The following is a 10,649-nucleotide window of genomic DNA, read 5'->3' on the forward strand; positions in this document are numbered from 1 at the left end:
GAGTGAATGAGAAGGAGGCAGGCAGAAAGGTGAACATCCAGGCACTAGAGATACTGAAGGTAGATGAGTTTAAATACCTGAGGTTAACTATCCTGGTGAAGAAGCGAGTGCTGGCAGGGTGGAGTGGGTGGAGACGAGTGTCAGGGCTGATTTGTGACAGGACAGCATCAAGAGTGAAAAGTTACGTTTACAAGATGCACGTGTTTAAATCACACCTATTTTCCTAGAAAATGTAAACGAGGGGTAGAGCAACACTTTTGCACAGTAGCTTTAATGATGTATGGTTTGGAGACAGAATCACTCAGAAAAAGACTGGAAGGAAAGAGTGAAAGTTGCTCTCCAGGGTCAACATCTGGGTTGTCTTTGGGAGTCCTGAATGGACAAGATGAGAAATGAGTAGATCACAGGAACAGCTCAGGTTGAGTGGTTTGGACACAAAGTTAGAGAGACGAGGCTAAGATGTGCAGAGGGATCGTGAATACACTGAACCAAGGATGCATGAAGAGAGAAGGAACACCAAAGAAAAGGTTCATGTAAGAAGTCATGCAGAGAGCTGGGGTGACAGAAGAGGATGCTAAAGATGAGACAATACAGAGGCAGATGGGGCACTGCAGTGACCCTTAAAGGGAAGAGCCAAAACAAAAAGAAGATATTAAATTAATTTGTCTCAATAGTGCCCTCTTGTGGTCACAATAGTAACAGAGTGTAAAAGGATGGAGACTTGCTCAGTTTTGTGCCAAAATAAAATGAAGGTTTAAGAAAAAAAATGGAATATTACATTTTAAGAACACATCTTTTAATTTTAAACAACAAATTACATCAATATTTCCTCACAAAGTGAATGTTAACCGACTGTAAAAATAGAATCCAATTCACACACTGCTCATAAAAGAGATAATAGATCAAGCCAAAGGTTACTGTTTTATTCATCTTTATGAAACAATAAAACAAGATTCATCTGATCATGAACATCTGTGAAAAGCACTTTTGTTTCTTTGGAAGGATCTTCCATAGCGAGGTCACAGTGTGTCTAGTTATAGAAGCCTCTCCAGTACCAGCAGGTGCAGTTGAGGCCCGCTGCAATGAGCAGGATGACCAGCAAGGCGATGAGGAGACCGAGGCCGATGATGGTGGCAAGAATGGCCCACACCAGGGTCCTCTTGGACATGTCAATCAGCGGCGACGTGAGGGCCATCCGAGCCCTGCGTGCCCGCTGGCGGTTCTGAGGAGGGTACCTGGCCAAGTTAACGCTCTCCATGCCCAGTGACCGGACCATGCATGCCCTGTGGTGGCTCAGCTGCTCAAAGGTGTGTTTGCCATGGTAGCGTCCCATACCACTCTGACCTGGAGGGGTGACACACAAGTCAGTCGTGTCTTCTAAAAGGAGCGCTTCATTTGTGATTTGTGCTGTCAGTATGTGCTCACACATGGACTGTAACAGGGTGAGAGTGACTTTTTCTTGCATCAGTGATCACAGTGCAAACGTGCTCCTGATGTAAAGATCCCCAATATTGTGTATGTGTCTCCATACATCACTGAAGGTTTAAAAGGTGAACTGGCTGATGTTAGTAGTGTGAATGATGTAACACTTAGCTTGAATAGTTTTATTGCTCGCCCACAGATTTGCACAGTGGGTCAGTTTGTGATTGTAGGGTCATTTTTTAACTCAAATGAGGGAGACTACAACACAGCCCGGAGACAGACAGACAGTCCTCTCTACATGTCCAGCCAGCTTGCAAGCACAGCCGTCTCCTCCAGCCAGAGATGCTGAATAATAACCCATTTAATGTTGGAGGGCAAGCTTACACATGGGAAGTCCAGGTTTCAGTAAGATACATGAAGATAGATGCTATTACCGAAATAGGCAGTGTTCTCCAGAACTCAAATTTGATCTCAATCTTGTCCAGTATAGCTGCATAATTTGCTTCATGTAACACTTTTAACTGTTTGTAATCTCCGCTCCTGAATGTATTCTTATTCAGGCTTCATGAAGAAAGTCTTGCTCACTAAGCATGACAGGCATCAGCTCAGAATCAGCTGTAGTTCCAATAAATGTGTGGAACAGTTTTCTCAAATCTGCAGGAGCTGTCGATGAATGTTTGCTCACTGCTCCACAGCACGCACAGAAAAACGCCAAACAGAGCAAGTTTTATTAAAAAGGACTCGACTCAAAGAAAAACACCCACAAATATCCTGAGAAAGGAGACGGAGATACTAAGTTACTAAGTTAAAGGTTCACTTCTGCTGCCAGCAGATAACAGCTACTCACTAGCAGCTTAAAGGTAACACAAATGTGACTTGACACAGTAAAAGTTCACGACTCAGTGCTGGCCCGCTCACTGACTGAGCAGCTCTTCACAAGCTTGACTCACTGCTGAATGAATGGGTGGCAGCTGAGCTCCTGCGACAGGACACACACACACACACACACACACACAGACAGCGCAAAGAATAGGAGGGCTGTCCGTGGCATGTCCAGTAACCAACAAGTTAGCCAATGAGCAAGCGGTATCACACTCGGACCCGCTTCTCTGCCTCCCTTTCTTTTTAAAAACAATGTTTAGCTGCTTTGATTGTTTGTAGTTTTGTCTGTCATCTGACATCATGGTTTAGCTGACACTGTTTCATCTGATGTTGTGTTTTTTTGTCTAAAGCTGTCACATTTTGTGAAGCTTTCCCACTTCAAAGCCACACTTTGAAGTCTTCCTACCTACGCCACCGAACGGGAGGGAGTTGAGCGTATAGTGCATCATGACGTCGTTGACCGTCACGCCACCGCTCGTCGTCTCCGCAATCATTTTTTTTATTGCCTGTGAGAAACGTGAGAAGAAATCGTTGTAAGACGAGCACGAGGGACGCTGCTAACGTTAAAAGCTACTTAAAGATGGTTCCTTCTCACCTTCTTGTCAGAGCAGAAGATGTACAGAGCCAGGGGCTTCTCTCTCTCGTTGATGAAGGTGATGGCATTGTCCATGTCACTCACTGTAACTATGGGCAGCACGGGGCCGAAGATCTCCTCCTGCATCAGCCTGGAGTGGGGCGGCACGTCCTTCAGCACCGTTGGGGCTTTGGGTGCAACATCAACATTTATCAAACAGAGCACAGATGGATCTGCATCGCATGATTCAATCTGCATTTTCATTACCAATGTAGCGCTGTGAGGAATCACTCTGTCCACCCACCACAGGAGTGTAGCCCTCCATCAACCCCATGATTCTGTTGAAGTGACGCTGGTTGACAATTCGCCCGTAGTCAGGTGAGCATTTTGGATCGGCACCATAAAACTCCTGGAATGGAGCAGAGAGGTAGTCTCAGTAAGGTTTCACACCGTGCAGCTCCACCTGTATGAGCGATGTCGCAGTGATTCTCTTTGGTCATTGGGTGCTTTACCAGAAGCGTTTGTCGGATGCACTCCACCACTCGGCCCTGGATGCACGGCTCACACAGAATGTAGTCTGGAGCGATGCACGTCTGCCCACAGTTGATGAACTTCCCCCACGTGATACGACTGCAAACAAACCAGGTGGAGAACAACTTTACAATATTCACGTTTTGGTTTATTCTTAGAGGAACTTTATTCATTTTATTGAGAGTGTAGCTATCCCCCCCAAAATAAAAAAACAAGGAAAAAAAACGACGAGTTCGCACCTTCTTTTTCTTGCTTTGACATTTACTTCCCTTTAACTGAGAAAAGATTTGTTGCGGCCCCAGCAGGGCCTCCTCCTGAAGTTACCTGTGTGGGCGGGTCCTACCGTCTCTCCTGCCTTAGGTGCCACCTTTTTCTTTTGTACAGCTGACTCACATCAGCAATCAAAGGTATTTAAATGGTGATAGCGGCTTGTCCATCTCTGTTAGTTGAGTTATTAGTAGAAACTTTAATAAAACTCTCTAATTTAACCCCTTTTGCCGCCATGTCTCCTTTTTCTGACCCGCACACTTTTGTTACTTTCCCTGGACCCTTTTAGGGGAATGTAACAGATTCTGGTAACATCGAATGGTTCATGACATTTCTGTGAGTTTGATCTTTTCTATTTCGGTCCTTACAATAAAGAGTTTGTTGTTTTTTGTACAGTAGGCTTGACATATTTAACTAAATGACAGAGTTGGAGTTTAATTCAGTCCCAGGAGTTCCAGAAGAGTGGGTAAAAGTGTGCTGCGTTTAAGGACCTGTATTTTCCAGCTTTTTGAGTCCTTGTAATTGAAGCACAGGAAAAAGACTCAAACTAAGCTCTGTTTAACTGCAACCAAACCAAATGTATGTTTAAGTTCATTTACTCAATAAAACATCAAGGCCTAACATTTATGAACTGAAACCAAACAATGTTAGTCAAAATGTCCATGTGAAATTTTATACTCAGGAATTTCTTAACCAACATTTTAATATATTCAGCTTTCAAGAGTTTTCATGTTTCTTGTTGTATCCAGGTCACAGTGGCTGTTTCAGTGATAGTTACTGAGTTGTGGTTTAAAAAGTGCATGTGCTATACCAGCATCCACTGAAACATACAGAAGTATTAATGTACGTTGTTGGGGCTTGGAGAAGGTTGTAAGTTCTGCTATTATTGTGCTGAGCTTCAGTCACCCTGATATGTACCTGCAGACACAGTCAGCGCCTCTGTGCCCGCTTTGATTATCAGACTTTTAAATTCCCGTGTCAGCAGCTGTAATTCACTTCATTTGGCTAAATGTGGATTACCGGCAGGCGACCCTGATGTTGCAGTTCTTGTCGATGTAGCAGGGGCTCTTCCCTCCCAGCTCCAGGGTCACCGGGGTGAGGTGACGAGCTGCAGCTTCCATCACCAGTTTGGCCACTGTGCTGCTGCCCGTGAACACGATGTGGTCAAACCTGAGCCTCAGCAGTTCCTGGGTCTCTGACACACTACCTGTCACCACTGGGTACAGATCCTGCAAAACAAACACATTTACTGATATGTAAGTTATTTACATTAAGCACAGAGTAACTGACTGTAATATAGGTCAAGTTTCCAAACATATAGTGATGGGAAAATCTCTACTGGGGAGGGGGGGTCACACTTACATGTTTCAGATTAAACAAATTCTAATATTAGAGAGTGATAAACCAAATAAATGCAGTTTTAAATTATATATTAAGTGGAAAAGGCTCGCACACTCATGTCTGATTATCAGACCTGAAGAATCAATAAATCACTTAAACAGAACTCGAGTCACAAAGTAAAGTAGGCTAAAAGCAACACATCACACCATGATCTGAAGAAACAGATTAGAAACAAAAGCACTGACATCTGTGCGTCTGCATCAGCAACTCATCCAGGAGGTCACCCACGAACCCACAACAGCGTCTACAGAACGACTACTTTCCTCAGCTAAGGTCAGAGTTCACGATTCAACAGGATGACTGTTCATGCTCAAAAACCCTCCAGCGTGGCTGACATGAAACAGTAGAACCTCACAAACGCTTGACTGGAATTAGGTTTATTAGGTTTAGGAGGAAGTTACCCTTTCCCACAGGGCAGGGCAGGTTTGCAGAGCTTTTTTCCTTAATAAATGAAATCATCATTTAAAAACTGCATTTTGTAATTGCTTTGGTTATTTTTGTCTATTGAACTTTGTTTTTTGATCATCTGAAACATTTAATGTGCAAAATTCCTGTTTTGTAGCAGCATATTCAGCGAAATGGCAACAAACGTTGAATCCTGTGTGTCATTGGGGTCTAAATGTCTGAAGCACTGTAGTATGATGGCTCAAGGCTTTAATGCATGAACAATAGACCTGGTGTTCAGACCTTGTCCAGATAGCGAGGCAGCAAAGCCCGGAGCAGCAGCGACGAGCACTCGCTGAGCTCCGATGGCTTCACCACAGCTGCGTTCCCTGCAAAGAGAGAACAGTTTTCCATGAACGGGATGAGATCACCGTGTGACGCAAAGCCGGCGTGTAGGAGGCTGAGAATGCAGAGAGAGAGGCAGTCAGATGCACTCTGTTTCCATTAGTATTTTATTTTTTGAATCGGTTTTGCAAAAGTTGAACGACAGGGAGCAAAGACTGCGTTTCTGAGCCGTCAGCTGACATGTCTGGTACCGAGACAAGCTGATCAGCTGGGACTCTGACTAGGACCAGTTTATCAGTTTATCAGTTACATCGATTGTTTCTGTATTTCATGGAGTTCAGCTGACTTTTTTACCTACATTTAAAAGAAGAGGATGTTATGTAGAGTAAAACATTCCCAGTGTGGGTGATTGCCTTGTTAGATCTGTTAGAAATACAAAATACATTTTGGGTTTGATAAAGTCTAACACGACAGAATCCAGCTGCACACAACTGAAAACAGCACAGTGACTGTGACACCGGGTTGCGGCCGTGCCTTCTCAAAGCCATCTCAGACTGCTGTTATCAGGGGTACGTGACTGTCGCAGGTGTGGAGAGAGTGTCTCCCTACCTGCAGCAATGGCGCCAACAAGTGGCATGAGAGTAAGGCCCCAGGGGTAGTTCCAGGCCCCGATGATGAGTACGACTCCCAGCGGCTCTGGCTGGATATAAACCTCATCTGATATCGTGAGGAGGTTCTTTTCTGCCGGTCGCGGAGCAGCCCACTCTCCAAGCTTCTCAATAGCCAGCTTAATCTCGTTCTCGATTCCAATCAGCTCCAGGAGTGGTGTGTCATACTGACTCTGCAGGAAACCCAACACAGTTTTCAGTTAAGCAAGCAAACGAGCCCCGATATACACATTGTATTTCACATCTTATTCTTAGTCTCTCGTGTCTGCTAACTCTGTTGATGTCCTGTTTGAGAGCAGTGGCTATCTCCGTCTCTTTCTCAGCGATCATCCTCTGCAGCGCGTGGAGCTGCTGCAGTCTGAACTCTAGAGGTCGAGTCCTGCCGCTCAGGAAGGCCTCCCTGGCCCGCTGCACTGCCTGCCTCTCCATACACACACCTGCATGAGAACAGAAAAGCGTTTGTCCACAGGACTCTCAAATGTTCACAGATAAGCTGTCGTTCTAGCAGAGGTGTTGCAAACATTTCTGCTGTCACCAGGAAAGCCTGTCTGCCCTCCTAGCTTACCTTAGAGTGAGCATGTGCGCTCTGCCGAACTAATGTTTTACTCTCAGCAATTTGAAGAGCAAAACAGACGACTGTAGGTTACAGAGTTTAATCTTATCAAAGGCTTTACAGACAGACAGCAAAATAATAAAAAGCAGCCACGAGGCTCACAAGCAAGAGACACCACACACGCGCACACACACACACACACATACACGTGCACACACGCGCGCGCGCACACACACACAGACGCGCGCGCACACACACACAGACGCGCGCGCGCACACACACACAACAAATGATTTGATAAACAACTGACACGTCTGAGAAAATGAACTGAAGTTTATCCAAGTAAAACAGGCAAAGGTAGATTTTCAGCCCCACGTGTTACGTACTGTGGACACTTTGCAGTCTGTTAACTGACACAATGTCAGTGACAAAGTGGAATAAGAAACGTAAAATATACTTTAGTTCCCTAAAATAAAGAACTTTAGAAGAAATAAACACACTAAATTTAAAAATACACGTACGTGACAAAACGAAGTCAAATAGAACATGTATCCTGTATGATGCATGTGTTTTATTGTCACATGTTTGCATAGCTGATAACTGTGCTGTGATAAAGTCTTAATTGTTGCACGCTGAGAAAAACTTCCCGCATCGTAAATACCTGGCTGTATGTTGCTTGCTGATTGATGAAAGATGAGTAAATAAAAATGAAGCGCTCCGCTGGTGTTCGCAGACCGGACGAACAGCTCACATCACTACAGAAAACTGATTCTGTCCGCTAAATGCCGCACAGCTCGTCATTTTACAATTAATCAATCGCGTTATTGATCACCGATAATTCACCATGGCGCCCACTGTCAAAGTCTGAAACTTACCGAAGCTCAGGTGGAATTGTCCCTCAGATATAAGCTGCAGTCCGTCACTCGTGTGATCTCACGGACGCGCTGCGGGATCCCTCCCTCACCCAGCGCCCTCACCCAGCATTGTCCTGTGTTCATCGGTCACGCTGCTCTGGGATCAGTTTACCGGGGTAGATTGGTTACCGTGTCCGAGTTCACCGAGACCGATAACGTCGTGCGCATGTGCACACCCCACCTCAGCTTCAGTAATGAGGAAACTTTCAGCTTGGTTCATCTTATCTTAATAGCAGTTATTCAGTCAGCCAATCTATTACAGCCTTGGGGTGATGTTAATGATATACCACAGACAAGAGATAAATCAGGTGTGCACGAGCCAAAGAAACGGACAAAGTAAGCTCAACAAATCCCTGACTATGAACTTTTTATTGATGTTCAACAGCAGGCAGAACAGACATTAACACGGAGAGCTGGCATCTTGCTGGCTTACCTCTAAAGCAGGAGTTAACAGTGATTTCGTTTTTATTCTTAAAAGAATCACAGCATCACAGACAGGTTTGTATTTTCAATATCTACCAGAGTGAATACTGAAGAATTAAACTCAAAGTGTAGCTAAACGTGTAACAGAAAGGAGATGCAACAATAACAGAAGAAAAACAAATATCAGTGAAATATCATGGAGCATGAAACATCCGCAGTGCTGTGATTAGTCCATGTGGCTGTCCCGGGATCGCCTCAGCGCCGGCACAGCGCCATCTACCTGCTTCATCGCAGGAACCTCTGCAAACAACAGATGACAAAGCTGTCAGCAGTGGGAGACAGTTTTAACTGTTCACATGAGCATGTGTGGATGTCCACAAAGGCAGTGGGGTGGACTAAAACAAAGGAGGCTATTTAGCCATGGGGAGTGAAGCATGCTGGGTAATTAAAGGGAGGGTAGACGAGCAGGCATTACCGGTATGTGGTTAGATCTCCTGCACAACACCACACATTGTGTCCAAGAGACAAAGCTATTGTTGTGTCCAGTGTACAAGCCTGTGGACGGTGGGTGTATGGGGGGCACGAGTACCGAGATTCATTCGGGAAAACGCAATTATTTACAAAGTTGTAACCACACAAATAATGCACTAGAAGGGGATGACATATGTCTGCAGTGCTGTGCAAAATATTACTGTGCAAAAGTAGAAGAACATGTGACACCGGCACGCAGACGACCTGATTTTCAGTCCTGCTCTTGTGTAATTTGCATCACCTCAGCCTTTTCTCCTCATTTACCTTAAGAATGACTTTACAACCTCCGTCCACTGGAACCACTGGATTTATTCCAATTTATTAAGATCATGACTTTCAGACATGCTTTATCTTTTCTTTTTTTGTTTACAGGACACGCTACTCACCAAGCTGAAATACACCAGTTGTTTTTTGGCTGGAAGCCCTTCTGGGGATTACCTTCCTGGTGCAAAATACTATTTTATGCCTTTAAAACTGCGTTATCTTTGTAGATTCAACTAAAGTAACAGGAACAAATGTGGTCCTAAACAGTTCATGTAATATTGGTTCTTTGATAAGCCATCAGTTATATGTAGACAATACTGTTTGATTCCTTGACTTCGGTGCCTTTTATACACTTGAATGATTCATAGGTCACTGGTACGTGGTTTAAAACTGTCAGGTACAAGGACTGGAACAAAAATGAGTGAAAAATGCTGAGAGACCTTCAGAAAGCCTGAATTTCTGCTCAAGACCACTTTAAAAATACTTTAGAGTACTTTAATCTATGGAAAAACAGAGTGAGTTAAATATTACCACTGAATTGATCACTTTGTGAATAACAGCAATCTAATTTTGAGAGAAATCTTTCAGGATGTCTAAAAGATGATGACAACATGTGGACACGAGAGCAGCATCACAGCAGAGACATCCAGATACTCTTCTAATACAAGATTGTTTGGTCACTTGGTTACATGTGCACAGTTTGCAATGACAGTAGATGACACTTGATCTCCCTACATCCCTCATGATTAAATATAACACTAAATAACAAAATGTTCCTGGTCTAGGCTTATATATGGGGACACACACTTCACTTCCACAAGCATCACATTTCTGTAGGGTGGCTGTAGCTCAGGCGGTAGAGCAGGTCATCTACTGATCGGAAGGTTGGTGGTTTGAGTCCTGGCTTCCCCGAGTCTGCATGCCACATATCCTTGGGCAAGATATTAACCCCAAATTGCTCTCCGATGCATCCATCGGAGTATGGATGTGTGTGAATGCTACTTAGAAAGCACCTAGAACAATGTGACAATGTGCTTGTGTGAATGGGTGAATGCAAAAGTTGTGTAAAGCGCTTTGAGTGCTCAGAAGAGTAGAAAAGCGCTATATAAGAACCAGTCCATGTCTTCTTTCATTTGTTTTCAATTCAGTGGAATTCAGTTTTATTTATACAGGACCAAATCACAACAACAGTCACCTCAAGACACTTTATGTTGTAATGTAGACCCTACAATATTACAGAGAAACCCAACAAGACCAGGTTTCCTCCAGAAGGTTTGCCAATTACCTGTGAAGCCCACAAGAACTTTGCCTACTCGTGTCTTGCTTTGCTGTGTAATTAAATTGTCCTTAACGTTCCAGCGAATAGGTTTATGCTACAAACCTATCACCTGTGCGTCCAAACTGTAAATGAATCACGCATGAGCGAAGCCGCTGCTCCCGCACTGACTGTAACGCAGTCAGTTCTTCTTTTACTCTTATGTTGTTTTGTG

At 44.1% G+C, this 10,649-nt stretch overlaps 2 protein-coding genes across 5 annotated transcripts in view; both read right to left on the reverse strand.

Annotated features, from left to right (window-relative positions):
• Window positions 1-908: 908 nt before the first annotated feature.
• On the reverse strand, window positions 909-8,180 carry LOC102304290 (aldehyde dehydrogenase, dimeric NADP-preferring). 4 transcript variants are annotated; one of them, XM_005930839.3, is made up of 10 exons: window positions 7,903-8,180; window positions 6,748-6,911; window positions 6,416-6,647; window positions 5,765-5,850; window positions 4,697-4,905; window positions 3,391-3,508; window positions 3,146-3,287; window positions 2,900-3,066; window positions 2,711-2,810; window positions 909-1,344 (listed from the first exon to the last, which is right to left on the reverse strand). In XM_005930839.3, exons 2-10 carry the CDS (start codon window positions 6,901-6,903, stop codon window positions 1,031-1,033), a joined length of 1,524 nt encoding a protein of 507 aa, XP_005930901.1. In that variant the 5' UTR covers window positions 6,904-6,911; window positions 7,903-8,180; the 3' UTR covers window positions 909-1,030. The 4 variants fall into 4 exon arrangements, with proteins under 4 accessions (XP_005930901.1, XP_005930903.1, XP_005930902.1 ...); XM_005930841.3 differs by lacking the exon at window positions 7,903-8,180 and adding an exon at window positions 7,689-7,896; XM_005930840.3 differs by lacking the exon at window positions 7,903-8,180 and adding an exon at window positions 7,040-7,212.
• A 114-nt stretch (window positions 8,181-8,294) lies between these two features.
• LOC102304988 (aldehyde dehydrogenase family 3 member A2) overlaps window positions 8,295-10,649 on the reverse strand; it is a 19,066-nt gene continuing 16,711 nt past the window's right edge. The window contains exon 11 of the mRNA XM_005930842.3: window positions 8,295-8,664. Within this exon, the coding sequence (XP_005930904.1) occupies window positions 8,650-8,664 (15 nt within the window). The 3' untranslated portion in view covers window positions 8,295-8,649. The remainder of the gene's footprint in view (window positions 8,665-10,649) is intronic.

The sequence above is a fragment of the Haplochromis burtoni genome, unplaced genomic scaffold (assembly GCF_018398535.1).
Source record: "Haplochromis burtoni strain Fernald_Lab_line unplaced genomic scaffold, NCSU_Asbu1 Contig_132, whole genome shotgun sequence".
In the NCBI taxonomy this organism is placed as follows: Eukaryota; Metazoa; Chordata; class Actinopteri; order Cichliformes; family Cichlidae; genus Haplochromis; species Haplochromis burtoni.

Excerpts from the sequence above, each read along its gene's own strand:
- LOC102304290 (XM_005930839.3), bottom strand. The coding sequence starts at position 6,903 with ATGGAGAGGCAGGCAGTGCAGCGGGCCAGGGAGGCCTTCCTGAGCGGC. Across the intron at positions 5,851-6,415 it reads TGTTGGCGCCATTGCTGCAG|GGAACGCAGCTGTGGTGAAG; the intron begins GTAGGGAGACAC and ends CTCTCTTTGCAG. Across the intron at positions 3,067-3,145 it reads TTCCTCACAGCGCTACATTG|CCCCAACGGTGCTGAAGGAC; the intron begins GTAATGAAAATG and ends TTGCACCCAAAG.